Source organism: Bubalus bubalis, chromosome 18 (assembly GCF_019923935.1).
Source record: "Bubalus bubalis isolate 160015118507 breed Murrah chromosome 18, NDDB_SH_1, whole genome shotgun sequence".
Taxonomy (NCBI): Eukaryota; Metazoa; Chordata; class Mammalia; order Artiodactyla; family Bovidae; genus Bubalus; species Bubalus bubalis.
The window spans coordinates 4952441-4972733 of record NC_059174.1 but is presented as its reverse complement, the minus strand read 5'-3'; the positions used below and the strand labels follow the sequence as shown (position 1 = coordinate 4972733).

The following is a 20293-nucleotide window of genomic DNA, read 5'->3' as shown; positions in this document are numbered from 1 at the left end:
CTATAAGACAAAATGACAGTGATCAATCAATACTAACCTAGAATAAAGAAGTACATTTCAGAGGTAAGGCTGAAAATGAAAAATGCCTTGCTTGTTTTCACTTCAATTTCCATACAACTACACCAGAAACTTCTCTGATTCTCAACTGTGCCCCTCTTTCAGGAGGTCATCTGTTCCTGTGAAAGGCCTGGGTCCCCCCTCCCAGCCTACCGAGGAACATTACAGACGCCGGGGAGACTGCCTCCCGCCTCGCCCACAGATCAGTGCCCCCACCCCCCGATACTCCCGCGCCTCGCCGGAGCACGCTGTCTCAGTCATCCTCTCGGGGTCTAGCGAGGAACCTGCTTTGCTTTCACTGACAACACTGTCTCAGTGAGGCTTCTAACATGAAGGATCCCGAAAACCAAGCAGCACAGCCTGGTAAACACGGAACACTTCAGAGCCCATCCCTGTCATGCAACTCGTTACATAAACAGGAGGACGCTTCCCGTTCAGTTCACCTACCAGGTGCCGTGCACACAAACACTGGCCCTTCAGGAAACGCAGAGCTGCTTACTTACTAAGCCGAGGGAGAATCAGAAAGTCAGGCAAGAACCGCTTAAGTTTCTGGAATTTGCTTTTTCATCAATCTATGGACTTAATTTAAGAGATCCTTGCATGAAGGCCCTTCTTCTGCTGACCACGCCCCACCCTGAGAAATTACTCTGGAAAAGGCAGAGGACTCGGATCCAGACAGTGTGTGTGTGTGTGTGCGCGCGCGCATGTGCACGTGCGTGTGTAACACTGCAGAGAATGAAGAAAGAATGTGGCCGCATCATCCTGTGTCATCCTGAACGAGCGACGGTCAAGGCGGTTCCGACAGCCAGCAGGCCTTTCGTGTCAACTCTGGAATGATTCCCACAACTGCCACAGAGTTTTAACCATTTTTACGGGACAGACAATGAAGACATCTGTAAAGCAACGAGCAGAACGTTTCAAGGCTGGTGGAGGAGGTTCACACCGTTACAAGTACATTCGCAGTTCTTGCTGGCTCTTTTCATTTTGGAGAGAGAAAAAGGCTGCTGAGAGAAAGAATAGAAATAAAAGCATGTAATATGGTGTATTCATTTTGTCCCCATTTAAAATTTGAAAATAAGTGGTTTCATAAAGCCAAAAGGATTTTCTCTTCTGGGTCAAATTTCTGTTTGAAAGCTGAAGCATACAATTAATGGGTTGCCTCCAACTTTGGGTTACAGAGCCAAAATAAAAACTACCCTCCTTCAGATCTTGTACGTGAAGATACAGGCCATCTGCTTCATATTAAGTATTTGGTTTAACATGGCCTCTCAGTTAAGAAACATATACTAAGCCCAAAAGGACACATTTTCTTTCTACTGCAAAAACGTATCATTACTAAGCAATCTAATTACAATAAATTATATAACACTGAGCAGGCTGGGGGAGGGAGGCAGAGAAATTCTATATTCTTAGAAAAAACTGTAAGATCAAGGCCTTCTAAATGAACCTTAAACAGAGGTATTAGTATTTAAATATTACAATTTCCACTTAGAAATTTAAAAACCACATTATTGATAGGCCAGCACACTCAAAACCAATAATGTCACGAGAACACAAGCCCTTGTGTAATCTGGCAGAATGGGCTGCTGCCTGAACACAATGGGCCTTTTTCTAAATGGATCTCTTCATCCTTGGAATTTCATGCCGAGAAAAAAGGGGGAGGCAAGAGGAAGGGGTAAGAAAGAGAAGCAAGCCTGACGCTAGCAACAGTCTTCAGTGTGAACTCTTTCACCAGGACGTACAAGACCTGAAAGATGTGTTAGGAAAGTAAAAGGCATTATTTAACAAAAATGAAAGCAAGACCCGCTGAGAGGAAGAAAACTGTACTGAGATGCTACCGCTTTTGTTTAATTGTATCAAAGGGCAACAGCGCCCTCTAGTGGAGAGAAAATATAAGCCTATAGGAAGACATTGCTCTTTTAGGTAATTCACACAAAATACACAGAACCCTTTCTTTCCTCACAACTGCTATGTCACTGAAGTATGCAAAAGCAAAAAAGCAAATATCTTAGATTCGGGGTTAAGTAAAATAACCGTCAAGTTTTCAAACCTGATAAAACACTTGTAATCTCAATTAGGGTGGAACTATTTTTAAGTACTTCTTTTTAAGTGATGATTTTAAACCACTTAGACAATGAACAGCAACTTGTAATGAACCTCGTTTGTTATGCTTATTTATAACAAATAAATTAAAATCTCAACATACATGCAAGTATGAAATTCAATTGACCTCATCTGACAAGAAAGCTTTAGTTGACATCTACTAAGGCACACATATCATTTACATATTATCTACTGCATACATTTTTAAATAAGGTTTTAAATATGATTACCAAATTATGAGATGAGGCTCATTAGAATATTTCAGTTGACCTCTTCCTTTAGATATACAGCTTTTCAAATATTCTGATCATGTGATTCCCATGTATATTCAATGTCTAAGAATATTTAAATGCAAAAAAGGTTCTTTAATTTTAAGTACTAATTCTCAATTTTTATGTAATATTATTCAAGGACTTCTTCCAATACTGTCAAAAATCTCAATAGTTTCTTGGAATAACTGCAAAATCATTTCACTTACATGGGTGTATTTGGTCATAAAATAGAGATAGTCACAAATGTTTTTCATTTAAAATGGGGGTCTGAATTCCCAAAAGATCATTTAGATTACTTCAAAAAATTCCCCTCCGCTTAATGAGCACCAGGTTCTTAAAAAGAAGATAAACATCACGATCCCACTAGTTTAAATCGTGTTGACAACCAGAGAGGAGACTGTAATCAGGCATTTCAAGATCTCAAGTGTAATGATCCCATATGAGGGAGTTTTAAACAAGAAAACAACTCCGAGGCACCCTCTTCTCCTTGAACATATGGGATCTTTTGGAACAACTGGGACAGGGGGGAGTCAATGGCGTGATTTAGGCTGCAAGGCAAAATTTAGTTACACTGGGTGTGGAAAAGAAAGCCAAAGACCTGCGGGTGGAGGGGAAGGGGTTCCGTCGGGTTTAAACCTGAAGGACGAACACACCTTTCCACACGAAGAAGAGCACTCTTCTAGTATCGACACACAACTGGTAGAATTACGCCAGAGATGAATTCATCGTGGTGATGATTCGTAGGATAGAAGAATACAGCGAGTACGCTTCACACTGGAATTTCAACACATGATTTTTGGAACAAGACCCCAAGCTCTAAAACACGGCCTCTCTAACCAAAGCAACCAGTTTCAACATTCAACTCCAACATTCTGGGATTCCGGGGTGGAAATCTGATACCTCCATTTTGTTTCAAGAACAAATTTGGGGTTGACTTTGATAGTGTGAACATACACTTTTTTTACATCTCAAAGTATATAAATTCTGGTATATAAGCATGAGCACACATGTACACACGTTATTAGAATTCTTGTCATGAAACTTAAAGAGACTTACCATATATAACATGAATATCAACAGAAAATCGAAGTGTCGGTCCTAAAATATATTTTACTGGTATATTCTGAGGTGGTCAGCTTGTATTTGTTCAGGGGAAAAAAAACAATTTTGTTCTTGTTAATGGGTCGTCTGACTCAAAAATCAAACGCAGGCCAGGCTATTCCAGACCTCAAGTCACAACCTTTGAGACAGCCCAGCGTTATCAAGGCTCAGAAGGTCAAAGAAATGTTTCATCCTGACTACACTCCAAAAGGGATTTAAAAAACAAATTTTAACCACTGTTGGTTTTAAGACTGGAGTTGGGGACTTTCCCTGGTGGCTCAGGAGGAAAGACTCTGCCTGCCAGTGCAGGAGACACAGGCTCGATTCCTGATCCGGGAAGATCCCGCATGCCGTGGAGCAACGGAGCCTGTGGGCCACAGCTCTGAGCCTGTGCTCCAGAGCCGCAAAGCCACAGCGGCTGAGCCCAGGGCTCTAGAGCAGTGCTCTGCGACGAGAAGCCACCGCAGTGAGGAGCCGTGCACCGCAGCTAGAGAACAGCCCGCACAGCAATCAAGACCAGTACGGCCAAAACGAAACGAATCTTTAAAAAGCCAGAAGTTGGGAAGAAAGTTCTATCATCATCGCCAGTGAACAGCAGGCTGAGAATAGCAACGTTGCACGCACATCCCTGTTAACAGCTCTTCAGTGCATGTCTGACAGGAGCGGGACCTCCCTCCTTAGGCGCCATGATGGTAACTTTGCTCCCTGCAACATGTGCACAATTGCCAACTGACGCGCCTGCTCACAGCAGACAGTGCGCAGGGCAGGCACAGCCCCACACTGAGGCATTCAGGCAGCCCCGCGCTGGAAGGGTCTGGCCTTTGAGGAGCACGGTCAGTCCTCAGGTGTGAGAAGGCAGCAGTTTGCGCTGAGCTATCGACAGGCAAGAGGTCAGCAAGAAGCTCGGCCAAAAGGCTTGAGTCCAGAGAAGCGGCTATGGGATCTTCCACGATGGGAGACCCCCAGTCTCCAAAACCCCCTCTCCTGGGACTTGGCAGGAGACTCCGTCTGCGTTTAACAATCACCGTGCTGAAGCCACTTCCATTCATTTCTTTTACCAGATCAGTTCCGTCGTACCACGGACTCCAGGGAGCTAAGGACACCTGCCCCTTCCCGGCCAGCACTACAGCGAGCACAAGCAGAAGTGACCTCCCGCCTCGTCTCTCCGGGTCGGCGGTCAGGACCAGGTTCCAGGCTGCTCGGCTTGTGAGCAGCAGCTCTGGTGCGTGGGGGGACTGGCCCGGACGTCGCAACACTGAGCTCCAGAGAGAGAGGTCCACAAGCTACAGCGCTCCATCTACAAGGTCCTCCGGGTTCAGAACGTGCTCAGAGGTCGAGGGCAGAAGAAGGCGAGCTTTAGAGGAGGTGACGTCCCAGGGCCTGCGGCTCCCGAGAGCCGGGGGAGAGGGCGCTGGCGGGGCGTCCCCAGGAGACACGCGGCATCCACCATCACGTTCCTATGGCCGGGGGCCTGGGTCCCCGCAGAGCAAGTCCAACAGAGCAGTGCCCTGTCAGGAATTCAACCAAACCATCATGGGAAAACACCGAATGTGTATACCAACCTTTGTAAAGCTGATCGGGCTACCTGTGTTTTCAGCTGTGGGGTCACCACTCTCAACATAAAGGCTGGTGTGTTTTGTGATGGCCGCCTCTGCTCCCAAGAGCACAGACGTCCAGGAGGCTAAAGACGGCAGTTCCCACGTGGGTCACAGGCCCCCTGAGCGGCAAGGGCAAGGGCAGGCCAGCACGTCCAAGCTCCCACAGAAGGTGAGTCCTGAGTGCCCGGGAGAGTTGGAAACAAAGACGCCTGGATCGCTCTGCCCACAGTGTTTCACTCTGCCCACAGTGGATCGCTCTGCCCGCAGTGGTTCCGTGTGAAGCGGCAGAAACAGAGCAGTGATAGCAATGTCTAAACCAGCGTGTTTCCCAGTTCAGGAGAAGGGAGGGCTTCACCTGGAAGGCACAACCTCCTGGGGCAGGGACACTCTGTAAGGCGCACACAGGATGTCAAAGCTGCCTTAGAGACGACCAGAAAGCTGAAGGCCTGCCTTCAGCTCTTCTCTTTAAGCCTGCTGGCGGGGCTGCAGTGCAACAGTTATCTGCAAGGATTTGATTACCTGGAATGTTCAGTTTGATATTATTTCACAAAATTAAGGAAACAAATCTCAGGAGCTCCCTCAGACTTGAGCTTCTCAAGGGCGGAGGGGCCCCAGGGTGAGGAGGCAGAGCTGAAGGCAACTGAGGTCAGAGCTGGGACGGGGGGCAGCGTGGCGCCCTGAGACCTCCCCACCGCCCTCCCAGCCTGAGCGTGACCACTCGCCACCGCGTGCTACTGGACCACAGGCACCCCTACAGGGTCCCCGAGACAGCTCAAGACAGCGGCAGGGGAGAAGTCAGGGCTGGGAAGGGCCAGAGCCCCCTCCGAGAGGCCCGAGGCCCACACTGACCCGCAGCACGTTTCTCCTCCACGCTCCAGAACCTCCTCCTCCCTTCTGACCGCGACTCAATACCCCACTGCACGGAACTCTCTGCATATTCTGGACCGACCCCTTTGGTCCCATATTACAGCTTCCCAGGTGGCTCAATGGTAAAGAGTCTGCCTGCCAAGCAGAAGATGTGGGTTCAATCCCTGGATTGGGATGATGCCCTGAAGAAGGAAACTTCAGGGGAAGGATCCACTCCAATATTCTTGCCTAGGAAATCCTATGGACAGAGGATCCTAGCAGGCTACAGTCCATGGGGTCTCAAAAGAGTTGGAAACGACCTAGCAACTAAGTAACGACTGCCATGTCATAAGGCCCCTGTGGCAAATTTCAGCAGAGCCTCCCCAGACGCGAAGGCGTGCCCTGTGTCAGACAGAGCCAAGTTTGACCACTTACACACAGACCATCAAAAGTCACGTCTTACTAACGAAAGGGAAAAACTGTCCAGCCACAAGATTAAGGGAGTGAGATCTGTAGGTTACTTCTCTGGGTTACTGAGGGTTAAATAGAGAGCTTTGACTTAAGTCCATATTTTTTTTCTTAATTATCCTACGCTTAGTCCACACCCTCACAGAGAGTGGCCGACACACCAACACGACATTGTTTCCTGGATGACTGAGGATCCAGCAACTACCTTCAATATAGCATCATCGGTTTTTTCTATCGATGACAAATACATAGAATTGATGCCAATGTGATTCAGAAAATTGGACTGAACATATTCTCAGTCCAGGATGAGGTCCCAGAGTTGATTTTTAAATAAATCCCTTTCAATGTAAAAAAAAAAAAAAAAAAAAAACAGTCAAAAGTTCTGCTCTGGGGCTTCCCTGGTTAAAAGTTGGCCTTGCAACGCAGGGGACACGGATTTGACCCCTGGTCCGGGAAGACCCCACCTGCCATGGAGTAACTGACCCTGTGTGCCGAAACCACTGACGCCCTCACACCGCGGAGCCGGCGCTCCACGAGAAGCGCGGCAGCGAGGCCTGTGCACCGCGAGGAAGGGCAGCCCCCGTTCACCACGACCAGAGACGGCCACACACACGCGCGCAGCAAAAGAGCCCCAGGGCACCCGAAAAGCAACTGAGCCAATACATAAAGCTACAGATAAAAGAGGACGTCCAGTCTTATTTAAAAAGAAAGAAAAAAGTTCCGCTCTGGGACTGTAGCTTGTTAGGGTTTTGACACTGCACTCTGCAACAACTGGCGCTCTGAGAAAATGTCACCACCTGGACCTGCCCCACTGACGCCAGGAGATGCTTCTGCGAGTTCAAGAAGGGGTCACCAAAAATTAACAAAGTTGGAGGGCACAAAAGGCTGAGGACCCAAAGCTGGTCAGAGAGGCGGCTGGGAGCAGGGGTCAGGAAGGGGGCTGGTGCTGCGAAGGGTCGAAAGGACAGAGAACTTGCTGGAATACAGCGGAACACAATTCCATGTCTTGTTCCTGTAAATTAACCTGGGGATGCGCATCCTCACTCCAAGCAAGCTGGTTCCTACAGACTCAGATGTTCACGTCACGAGAACCAAGTGAGACGAGAATGAAATCACGTGGAGAGTGACCACAGGGCCATTTGCTTGGCCGCGGTTTCTCTTTCAGCCTTTGACACCCCCTGGAGCCCCCGCCCTCGTGACGGTCACCGTGGGGAAACACGGGCCACCGAGAGGTCAAGACAAGGACTGATTCTGCCACCCGGCAGAGAAACCAGATCCTGCTCTCCAAGGAAAGTGATACTCTCGGCGACCAGCGGACCGGACACCCGCTGAGCCCTCTGTCCCACAGGCACCACACACTGCTGCTTCCGAGAGCCCACTACCAACCAACGCTGGGCTCGAGGGGCCAGGTGACCAGGCTGTCTGCACAGCACGCAGACCAGCTCAAAAAATCCCCAACGGAGCCTGCCGTCTCTCTTCCTTAAGAACCAAAATAACCACTGTCTCCCGTGACTGCAGCATTCGGAGGATTCAGGGTCAGCCCCTCCGCGGCCTTCCTTCCACGGAAATGCGCCCGGGGCTTTAATGACCCGAAGGCTGAAGAGCCTACAGGTATCTTTTAAATCAGAGAATCACTGAACAAAACCTCCCCCCAGCTAGAGTGGAAAGAACAGCAGCGACAATCACGACTGCCGGCTGACAACCCACCGATCCCCGAGTTCGCCCCGGTCACCACGACCACTTTGCCGCTGAGGTCGCGGCCCTGGAGGATCTCCATGGCCGTGGTGCTGCCGTCGTATCTCTGTCTGGTGGTCGGCTTCGTGGGATTGTCGTCCACAGTAAACGCCAGTCTTGGGTCCAAGTAGGTGGTTCTTTTGTTTATGTGGCTGCAGAGGAGAGGAGGGAGCAGTGAGCCCACAGCAGGGGACGGAGGCGTTTACGACCACAAGACAATCTTCCGGCACAGGCTAGGCAAACTCCGTTTTCCAGGGACTAGCAAAGCTCTTTCTTAACCCTGGAAAGACCTGGGGTCTGTTTGATCTATGTTTTGGGCTCCAGAAGGATTATCATCCTGCCTAGGAAGACAGGCATCCAAGCTTTTTCTTCGGAACTGCCTGTAAAAGAGGTTGTAACGTACAATAAGCACTGCCCTGTATCCTCAGATCTCAAAAACGCAGCAAGCTTGGGGCTTTTTAATTAAGTCATGCAAACATGGTCACTCTTGTCAGCGGATTTCAGTTAAATTTCTCATGTGCAAGGGCCTAAGAAGATTCTGAGTACGAAACTCAAAGTGATAAAAGTTGCAACAATAAATATGAAAATGGTCAACTACTAAAATTGCTAAACATTTTCATTTTAAGACTATACTCCCACTCTAATTTGATTTGGAACTGATCTAAATCTTGTAGAAACAATAAAAAAATATATTGATACTGTAAACAATGTATTAAAACACACTGATACATCCTATTCATAAAGACCAGTTGCTCCTACTGAATAGGATTTGCTTTTCACATTTTAAATGTAACCTTGGGATTCGAGGTGTACCTCAACATATCTCGAAAGCTATGAAGAAGTCTCCAGAAAGAAAGATTTCATGATTGAAAATGTATTTGTGGGAGTTCCCTGGCGGCCCAGTGGCTAGGACCCAGGGCTTTCACTCCCTGGCCCGGGTTTTGATCCCTAGTCTGGAAACTAAGATCCCAAAAGCCTTGCAGTGCAGCGAAAAATATATACATATAGGTAAAAAAAATGTATCTGTAATGTGTATCTGTGTATAAAACTAGATACAGATTAAAAATCTATACTCACCACCCCATAAACACTAAGACCCAAGAATAACCCGACTTTCATTTGACTTTTAACCACAGTTGCCTGGTAAGCATTCTGACTCCAGTCATACAGACGGCAGAGCTCCCTGGAGACACGGTCACCCTGGCTCACAGACGTGCATCTCTCTCCCAGCCCCTCAGTGGCTCCACCCTGGTAACCAGAAATGACCTATGGCGGAAGTCCTTACACCCGGGCAACAAACCTGGGCTCCTCCCCCAGGGCACTGCCGCTAAATGTATCAGCACTCTAACAGGGTCAGGGCGGGGCGACGACGGGCCAGGCCGCTGAGCACGGGCCGCGCTTAGAGCACTCTGGGGACTGAGAGTTACCACCACGGGTATAAGGCAGTAGGAGCACACCTGGACCATGCCAGGTGCCAGACACATGGTCACTACTGCTGTCTGTTACTGTAGTTTATTCCAAAGACGGTGTTACAGACAAGGGTGCTCAAAACACTGTAATTATGGGCACACTGTGGAGGTCCTGCATTGTGGGGTCAGCTCCAGACCAAAGGAACAAAACGCACGTCGCATATAATAAACTGAGTCACACAAATTCTGCAGCTTCCAGTGCACGTGAAAGTTAGGTTTACACTGCGGCCTACTAAATGCGCAATGGCATCGTGTCTAAAAACACATACATCCCTTGGTTAACACTTTATAGCTAAAAACACTACCCATCATCCGAGTCTTCAGTGGTGTGCGTGTGTGTGAAGTCGCTCAGTCGTGTCCGACTCTCTGCGACCCTGTGGACTGTAGCCCACCAGGCTCCTCTGTCCATGGGGTTCTCCAGGCAAGAATACTGGAGTGGGTTGCCATTTCCTTCTCCAGGGGATCTTCCGGACCCAGGGATCGAACCCAGGTCTCCCGCATTGCAGGCAGACACTTTAACCTCTGAACCACCAGGGAAGCCCTTATGCCAGTGGAGGGTTTGAAATACTGCAAAAATCACCAAAATGTGACACAGACACAAACTGAGCGAATGTTATTGGAAAAATGGAGCCAAAAGGCACTCAGGGTAGGGCTGCCACAAACCTTCAATTTGTAAAAAAAAATAAATAAATAAATAAAACAAGTATCTGTGAAGTGCAATATGACAAGATCTGCTTGTATGGACGCCACATCACAGAAATGTAACAGCATCAATGCCCAGTAGGTAATTTGATAAATTATAGTATATCTATACAAAATGATACCACTTCGCTGTTAAACATCATTTTCTTGAAAACTTTCTAAGGACATGAGAAAAACCTCACACGAATTATGTGCCAAAAACAATTAACCAAACAGTTCACCCAATACATTCTCTCTTTTTAAGTATATGTACAGAAAATACAGAAGAAAAAAACCCAAAAATCGTTAACAGCAGTTACTCCTGCGGGTAAGATTACACACTACATACTATTTTTCCACAGTGTATACACTTATTACAAAAGCAAGAAGCCCGAGAGTAGTTTCTTTGTAGACAACTTACTCGACAAAAAACACTTGTCCATTCTCATCGGTTTCTTGTTCCCATCCGTAGGGCAAATCTGAAAAACAGCAAGACAGGTCTACCTGGGGGAGGGGTGAACTGAAGTCCCCGCCCTTTCAGCCACAGTCCCAGTCTCCCGCGGGACCAGCAGGTCGCAGGTTCCAACTACGGCAGGAGAAAAAGGCCTGCTACCCCAACCAGACTCCACATTTCTGTCTCTTGCTTGTGAAGTAAGACTACTTCATTCTTTTCAGTTTTACTGAAGTATAGATGAGTGACTATATTGTGTTAATTTCTGCTGCACAGCAGAGTGACTCAAGTTTTACATATATATATATATATATATTCTTTTTCCTATTCTCTTCCTTTATGGTTTAATCACAGGATACGGAATACAATTCCCTATGCTATCCAGTAGGACCTTCTTTTTTATCTACCTTATACACAGTAATGTGTATCTGTTAATCTCAAGCTTCCCCGTGGAAGTCACAAGCCTGTTCTGTCTGTGAGCCGGTTTGTTTCATAGACATGTTCGTGCGTCGTATTTTAGATTCCACATGTAAGTGGTATCATATGGTACTTGTTTCTTTCTGACTTACTTTCCTTAGCATGACGATCCCCAGGTCCACCCATACTGTTGCAAATGACACTTCATTCTGCTTATGGCTGAAGAGTACGCTACTGTATACACACACCTCTGTCCATTCATCTGCAGATGATCATCTAGGCTGTTTCCACGTTTTGGCTATCGTGACTGGTCTGTGGTGAACACAGGGCTGCATGTATCTTTTCAAAACAGAGTATTATATGGGTATATGCTCAGGAGTGGGACCACTAGGTCATATGGCAACTCTATTTTTAAAACGATTTCATTCTTGATCATTCTTCAACGCTCCCTTCGGCTCCTGCTTTTCACAAAATCCTTCCTGGCTTCTCCAATCAACATGAATTCCCCCTTGAATGAACTCCCAGAATGTATCTACACTACGGCAGGCAGCCAGTACCATTTGTATGCTGACTTGTGATAACTCCCATTACAGAGCAGTTTCCCTTTTTCTTCCATGGGTACATGCTGTCTTTTCAAATAGACCCTCAACCTCTTGAAGGCATGCACCTTCTTACGTTTCTACTCCATGGATGACACACGTACTCAGAAACACCTACGAGTCACCACAAGCTTCACGGAATTCTATCAAACACCAGTATACTTAATTCCAGGATAGGAGCCAATAACATTTTCACAAACAGAACAACTACAGAAAAACCTAATGAACTGTGAGTCCAAGCGCCCTATTATTTTAATACTTTATTTTTAAGGCCAGTGAGAAATCAGCATTTCACTCAAAAATCTCATCACTTCCTTCTACCGAATCCTACGAGCTCCCGAGAGGGACGGTCCAGTTCCTCAACAGACCCTCTGCCGGTGACAGTCTCCCATCTGAACCGCGCCTGACACACGAGGCTCTCTGCTTTACGACCCCGGCATACACACCTCCCGCGATTCGCCTTCTTTTCCCAGTCTTCGGATGTTCCCACTGGGTCTTCTCTTCCGTGTGACTGTGTAAATAAAAAAAAAAGCAAGAGAACAATAAGAAAAGTTACACTTCTAAAATTAATCCATGGCATTAGATTTTTCTCTCCCCAACATAATTCTCTCTCAAGAGTAGTCAAGTCAGACATTCACAAAGAAATATTCAGAACATAAGATGGCTGTTGGCAACAGGTCAAACTCTCTAGGTTTCAAGCAGCAGCAGTCTGGTAAAAGCCTGCATTTATGAACCAATGGGGAAGCCAGAGGAAGATGGGACCCTGGCTGTAGGTCAACTCTAGAAATCTCACTGAATTTCTCAAAATATCTAGAGAGGTGTACTGCTTTGTACTTGCTTCAGTTTTACTCCAGGATAGATTGAAAATTCTGTCTAATTTATAATGCTGACATGTAGATAGAATTTAGATACAACTTTAATCTTAGTGGTTTCCCTTGTGGCTCAGACATTAAAGAAGCTGCCTACAACACAGGAGACCCAGGTCAATCCCTGGGTCGGGAAGATCCCCTGGAGAAGGGAAAGGCTACCCACTCCAGTATTCTTGCCTGGAGAATTCCATGGACAAAGGAGCCTGGTGGGCTACAGTCTATGGGGTCACAAATCTTCTTAAATGTTTTATTCTTTCCACAAATTTAACTTCAAAGTGTTTTTTAAGTGCTGATTCCTAATTTCATCCAAGAGGAAATTAAGAAGTGGTAAGACAGCCCCATAGGTTAAGTTACTTAGCTTTGGAGCCTCAACTTCTTCATTGGCAAAATGGAAATAATCTTAGTACTGACCTCCTCATTGGCAAAATGGAAATAATCTTAGTACTGATCTCAGGACACTGTTATAAGGATACTGTACATAAAGGGTTGGACACGGTATCTGACATATAAAAAGCCCTCAAAAGGTCTACTATTTTGAACAAATCAAATATACAAGCCGGTCTGATTTCCATGCCAAACTAGCCTTTCATCTCAGGAGAGCATATACAGTTATCATTCAAATTCAAACCACAAGCCAATAACAGACTAGAGACACCTGTCAACAGGTGACCTATCGTCAAGAAAAACATAAAATTACTTAATGCCAGAAAAAGCTGCATGTTGCAAGAAGCATTCAAAGTTCATATGCTCAGGCCAGAGTGGAAAATAGCACGAAATCACTGACAACCGGATGACAGAACACTCTTTCGGAGCCATTACTTTAAAGAGAATAAATACAGAGAGCAAGTAAATGCTCCTGTAAGACGCTGCACTTCAAAGGCAGGGTCTTTTCAGCAACTGCCGGCTTCTGGTGTTTTGCAAACTCTCAGCGGCCAGTGCAGGGACACTGTGGACTTTGGATTCAGGCCACACACCTGAGCTCCCGCACCGCACGCACCCAGTGAGCCGGTCTCCCCACAGCACAGGGAAGGTGAGAGGCCGGGCCCGGGACAGGACCGGTGATGGATGAGATCCCTGCACAGACAGAGAGCATGGGCAGCCCTGCCAGGAGAAAGGAAGCCCTGACTCCCTAGGAAGCGTAACCCTGCTCCCGCCCTGGCACTCCTGAAGGGGGGATCACTCTCTGCAGCGGGGACCATCCTGGGCACTTCAGGGTGAACAGCGTCCCTGATCTCTACCCACCAGACGCCAACGCAGCTGTGGCAACGGCAAGGCTCTGCAGACACTGCCCCCATCTCCCGCAGACTTGGGGTCCCGGGCCTGATGCCCACATTTCCTGGTCCTCCCGCTCACCAGCCTGGTGCCCTTGGAGAAGTCACTAAACCTCCCTAAGCCTCAGTTTTCCCATCAGTACAAAGGGAGTAATAATGGCCCCCCTTCCTGGGGTCAGACAAGCTTCAGTCAGTCTACATGTGTGAAGAACTAAGAACTGTGCCTTTGACAGAAAAGGATTATTTGAAATAAATTTCATATAAAAGTTAATTAAAAGCTGTTCCCTTTCCACTGTAACCTAAAATGACTTTTTAATGAACAGAAAATTACAACACGTCCCCACTGTTATCTTATTCTCCTTCAAAAAGAAGTCCTCTTTTATTTTTCTTTTCTTTCAGCAAGTTTTCTCTTTTTCTTTTTGTCATTTAAAGAGATAATTAACAGTGATCTTAATGTAAAACAAAGGGATCAAAATTAAATTCACACCACATTACATGGCTATCGCTTTTAAGTATGCTCTTCTAAGGTTTTGGGGGTTTTTTTGAAGCTCAAAAGGGAGACCCAGAGCCTCCTGCAGAAGGGGACCCGCCACCCACTGGTCAGGCCAGCCATTGCCCTTCAGGCCCAAGGGCTTCATGAGCAAAGGGGGGCAGGACCTGAGGCCCCAAAGACCCCCGGGACTGCACCACAGCCCCCAGCACCGAGCCCTCACCCCTCGGTCCCCCACCGCCCCCACTCCGGTTAAGGCAGAGGGACTGCCCTGGGTGGTGTCAGGGCAGCGAGAAAGGCCCCCCAGCTCACACTGCTGACCGGTCACCCTCCGCCACAATACTGGGCCTCCCTGGGGGCCCAGCCTGAGGGAGCTGAGCCATGAGAGCCTTTAGAGGTCTGCTTGTGGGGAGGCTGAGGGGCGGACAGAACCCACACGGGAGAGGAGGAGCAAGGCTGCGAAGGGGGTTCCCACGAGACCCCAGGGGCCAGCTGGGAGCTGCAGCCTCAGTCTTTGGCCGGGGTGGGGGGCACCCCGCAGCAGTGGGAGGAAGGCCTTGGAGAGAAGGAAGGACTCCGAGGGCAACCGTCTGAGACATCGGTCAGGTTCCCCAGATCCCGAGGGACACGTGAGCTTCCAGAACTGGGAGTGAACAAAGGCCCGGGATGCCTGCAGGTCGGCAGAGCTCAGGGGGACTGCTGGGAACGCAGGGCCGGGGTCATCCCGGGCATCCTTCACCCCGAGCAAAAACCAAGGGCTGGGAGGAGAGGAGCGCGTCTGCGGAGAGGCACCCACCACCCCGGCCGGGAGCCTGCCAAGCTCTATCACCAGAGTCAACAGGGCCAAACACCACTGGAGGCCCTGGGGTGTTTTCTAGGGACCACACAGGCACCACGGAGTCCCCCGCGGTGGGCTCCTGGAAGCCCTCAGTGGAGCCGGCGGGAGCCTGCGGGCCTTACTGAGCGAAGGAGGCGGACGCCTTCCAGGAAGGAAGCGGAAGGAAGGGTCGCCCAGCAGCAGGCGAGGTGCGGGGGGGTGGGAGGCGGGTGGCCAGGCGGGCAGGGGTCCCCAAAGGGAGGGAAGAGGCTCCAAGCGGCAGACATTTTTTCTCTCTCCCTTAAACGGCAGGAGGGAACAAACTACAAGGGTCAGATGCTTTCTCCCAAAATTCTGTGTTGCCACGACGACACCTGGTTCCACCTGAACTTACTTTTCTCAAACCCTGAGGTCACCAGCGCGTTTTCCTTAAGCTATGTTAATGAGACTATGTATTTGCTGTGGAACGTGCCCTTCTTCAAAATGGCTCCACCTAAGACTCTTTCTTTTCTCAAACCTTGGGCTGACAGTAGCTCAACAAACCAGTATTCATGCCAATTGTTTTATGGCTGGGGGATGACACACCATCCTATCTCAAAAATGCATGTTGTGGGAGAGGGGCCTGGGGAAATTCCCTCAGCCTTGAGGTGTCTCTCTTATCCGACTGGTGATGCTTTAGTCGCTAAGTCGTGTCTGACTCTTGCATGTCCATGAGATTCTCCAGGCAAGAATACTGGAGTGGGTTGCCATGCCCTCCTCCAGGGGATCTTCCCAACCCAGGAATCGAACCCAGGTCTCCTGCACTGTAGGCAGAAGATTTACTGACTGAGCTACTTACCTGATTAACAGCCTTCTAACAGACATAAAACATCCAGCTAAAGACTAGCAGGGGGACACTCTTTGTGCCCCCTTCTGATGTCTATGTCAGAAGCTTTCTCTATCTCTTTTATACTTTAATAACACTTAATCCCACAAAAGCTCTGAGCGATCAAGCCTCGTCACTGGCCCAGGATTGAAATCCTCATCTCTGAAGGCCAAGAATCCTGGTGTCTCTCATGGCTCAGCAACAACCTTCTGGGGGACAGCAGAGTGACCACAGCCACAGGAGCCTCCAGACCGAGCATGAGGCCCCAGGTCAAACCTGAAAGGGAGCCCAGGAGCTCTGGGGACAGCGGCCAGAACGGGGACAGGCCCTACCCAGAGCAGGGGAGGCCCCGGAAGCCAGGAAGCAGGCCCAGTGCCTCTTCACATCCCCAGGGCCCAGAAGGCCACCCACCCAGGGAGGCCCAGGAGACCTTCGCTTGATGAGCTAATTTCCTTACTCCCCGTGGACTGACCTTACAGCTCCCTGATGCTGAGCATGGGGGATGGAGGCGAACGAGGAACGGTCCCTGCGCTCACGACGCTGACAATCTGGGGAGGGACAGACAGCAGGCGAGGCCGAGTGGCACGTAGAGAACTGCAGACGGGGGAGTGAAAGGTGCTGGGAGGAGAGGGCAGGGCCCATGCATGGGGACGCCCTTGCGGGCAGAGACACTGAAGCTCAGCTCCCAGGGACCAATGAGCCCTTCAGGCAGAGGCCTCAGCCACAACCAACGCCCATTCAGAAGCCACCCGGAGCCCCTGGCTCCCTGCAGTCCTCCAGAGCGGAAATCATCCTTCTAAAGACACACAACTGACATGAATAGATGGGACTAGATGCCATGATCTAAGTTTTTTAAATGCTGAGTTTTAAAATGAAAATACAATGAAATACAAGGATTCAAAAATTTGTATCTACTTATCTACTATGTATCTACTCATCTTGCTTACTCTGTATCTACTTATTTATCTACCTACAATGGAATATTACTCAGCCATAAAAAAGAATAAAATCTTGCCATTTTCAACAAATAAATAAATAAAGACACATAGCCGAGCTCACTGCCTGGCCGCAAAGCTTCAGTGGACCCTACTCAGCGTCCTGACCATGCAGCCCAGCTCCCCTGAGGCACAGCAGGGCCCTTCCTCCTCACCGGTGTTCAGATTCCTGCACCACCACGGCATGGGCGGGGCCTCTGTCTCTTCTACCTGAGCTGCCCCGGACCTGCCCACTTCTACCTGTGCCCTAAGGCAGGGCTCAGGGGCCAACAACCCCAGGCACCTCACCACCTGCCCGCACAGCTCATGCTGGGCATGCTGCCACTGGTCGCACAGACTGTGTGAGGACCACCTTTTTAATTTTTTGGCCCCAACAGGCATCTTGCAGGATCTTAGTTGCAACCACTGGACCACCAAGTGGAAGTCCCACCAAGCGGTCTTATTTATCTCAGTAAAACCAGCGCTCAGCAAAGGGCCTGGCACAGGATACCTTCCCAACGTGTCTTCAAAGAATGCAGCAAGGTCTTTTCCTCCTGCTTTTCTTTCTAGAAAGCCACCAAAGGCAGCCAGCCGTGGCTCACAACCTAGGGCAGATCAGAATCACCTCGGAAAGATTTCACGAACTAGCAGTAGGGGGCGGGAGGCAGAGCAAGCAAATGAAGAGAGAAGAATCACCTGCAGGTGGAAGCCGGGAGCAGAGCCCGGTCCGTTTCCCAAGAGCAGAAAACCACTGATTTACTTCCGTGTTTCTCAAAGCCACAACCTGCCTTAGCTTGGAAGTTTAGAAAACAGAGTCCCTACGAGGGGTGTCCGCTGAGATCCCAAATCTAGTTATGACGGTCCTCAGATAATTCTAGTGTCAGGCTGAGACGGTGCTGTCAGCTGCCGAGAGTGGGACCCAGCAGAGTTTGTTGAGGCCTCAACTAAGCCTTTACTACAGCGCCTCAACTAAAACGCTCCAACCAACCATCTTAACAGATGAGTAACCCCTGACAGTTATTCAGGGCACGGGCACACAGTAAGAGGCGGGAGAGAGGGCCTCCTAGGGCTTTCAAAACTTTCCCGAGAACTACAGCAAAGCTGTATTAGCTACATTTTATATACAGGCATATACGTGCATGCATACATATATACACACACAGCTGTACTAGGACGTCAGTTACAAATACACACTCTGAGGCGGCCCTTCTAGACCTCCGAGAAAGGAGCGGGGCGTGCTCCTTTTTTCTGATGTTGGGGAAAGGGGATGCAAGGGTGTGCATCCCCGCACCGCCGGGCACTGCCGCCTCCTGGGCAGCAGAGGGCGTGTCTGGGCGCCGCCAGGTGACCCCACGCTGGACAGCAGGGCCAGAAAGCGGGATGGGGCCCGTCCTCAGGAAGCCGGCAGCCCTCACTGCGCAGGCCCTCCCCGCGTAGGCAGGGGTCCGGAGGCAGCACGCGTCCCGGGGCGCGCGGAGCAGTCAGGGTTCTCCGCGCGCCCCGGACGCCCCCCTTACTTGGCATAGTAAACCCAGCCGTCCTTGGTGGTCCTCTGCTCCCAGCCCGGGGGCAGCTCGTCCTCGCTGTCGGTGTCGTCCAGGCCCGCGTAGCGCAAGGCTGCCATGGCTGCGGGGGAAGCAGTCGCTCGCCCGCCAGCCGCCGGGTCTCCGCGCCCAGGAACTCACTCCGGCTTCAACCGCGCGCCGCGCGCCCCGCACGCTCGCGCCTGCGCACACCGCCGACCGGGGCCCCTCAGCGCCCGAGCCGCCGAATCCGAGGCCCGCACTTTCGGAGCTGCCGGAGCAAAGGAGGGCGGGGCCTCGAGAGAACGCAGGGGTAAGCGCGAAACGGCACACACAACCCCACGGCTGGAAGTAAAAGCCGGCGAGCGCCCCGGGGATCCGGAGGCGGGGCCGAGCTCCTAACCCCGCCCCGCCCCAGGCCGGTGGCGTGAGCATCCAATCCTGGGCTACGGCTCCGCCCCCGTTGCTGGGCGACCCGTAATCACTTCCGCGTGGCTCTGGCCTATCCCGCAGGAGCTCCCGCCACTGGGCATCCTGGGAAATGTAGTCCCGGGCCTGGCCGGACTAGCGCACCGCACGGAAAAGGAGGCAAGTGATGTTGGCTTTCTAAGGCCGTGTATGGCCTGTCCAGTGTTTACGGCAGGAAGTGAAGGGTCTTGCTCAGAAGCCTTCCAGAGCTTTCCCAGGCTAAGTCACAGATTTTGTTATGCGTATAAAGTCAACGCTATACCTAGCTATAAAAAAGCAAATTCCCACGCACCTGCTGATGGAGGTGTTTCTTTGTGGAGAAGTTTCTTCCAGTCCCAGCATGGTTCTGTTGGTTACAAATGCCTGCCGTTTATAGACTTTTCCAGAACATCCCCTACTTAGAACTTTCTTCTGAGCGTTACAGGGAAATCTGACTGTGATTTCTCTGGCCCTAGTTTACAGAAGAATGCAAGACTCCATGGGTTTTAAAGTGAGGAAAATGGGAAGAAGGGAGTTTTATCTTTTATCTTCAAGTCCTTTTATCAGGACTTTTATCTTCAAGTCCTGGGATTGATGTTGCTTTGGAATTTCTGCTCTGCCTGCTCTTTAGAGGAGAAACTTGCTTTCCTGGGAAGTTACCCAGTTGAAAGCTAACCTAAGGTAAGCATGTTTCAGTTTTGACAGACCCACTATCCCATCACAGATCCATCACATCACTCTTTCCAAATCCATGTACATTTAAGTGAGCTACTATTAATCTACCAGCTTCTGTTCATCCCAATTTAACCCCTTGCCTCTGTCACCCAAGCCAACTTATTCCTTTGATGTGAATAGGAAATTAGATCCCAAAATCCCTTAGTGGTGAGGAAGGGGATGAATAGTGTCAATCTCCTTAGCCTCAGTTTCTCCAATCATCATCCATAGCCTCTGCTCAGCTTCTCAAGGACCTGCTGCTTAGACTTATCTCAGGTTGCCCTCATCAGACCCTCTACTGGCACCTGTTGCCCATGACTTGGCATCTTCCACAGATGGTGATATAGTATGGTGTCTTCTCCAAGCTAGGTACTACTCCCCTTGGCAGGATTCTCAACTTCTCGTTTGAACCTCTGCCCTTCCTACCACTTTAAAACTTCCTCTAGGCTTCTCTGCCACAGACACCAGGGTTCCTCAACCTCAACACTGCTGACATTTGGGGATCCCGTAATTCCTTGTTGCAGGGT

At 49.5% G+C, this 20293-nt stretch overlaps 1 protein-coding gene across 10 annotated transcripts in view; it reads right to left on the bottom strand.

Moving 5' to 3' along the window:
• The window catches only part of WWOX (WW domain containing oxidoreductase), a 917133-nt gene extending 898136 nt beyond the window's left edge, over positions 1-18997 (bottom strand). For 2 of the 10 annotated variants that reach the window (XM_025269787.3, XM_044931126.2), the window contains exons 1-4: positions 18600-18973; positions 12243-12307; positions 10751-10808; positions 8153-8331 (exon numbers count right to left, since the gene is read on the bottom strand). In XM_025269787.3, the coding sequence (XP_025125572.3) occupies positions 8153-8331; positions 10751-10808; positions 12243-12307; positions 18600-18706 (409 nt within the window). In that variant the 5' untranslated portion in view covers positions 18707-18973. Of the gene's footprint in view, positions 1-8152; positions 8332-10750; positions 10809-12242; positions 12308-17593; positions 18494-18599 lie in introns of those variants that run through there. The other 8 variants (XM_044931127.2, XM_044931128.2, XM_044931123.2 and 5 more) reach the window with 7 other exon arrangements.
• Positions 18998-20293: the final 1296 nt, after the last annotated feature.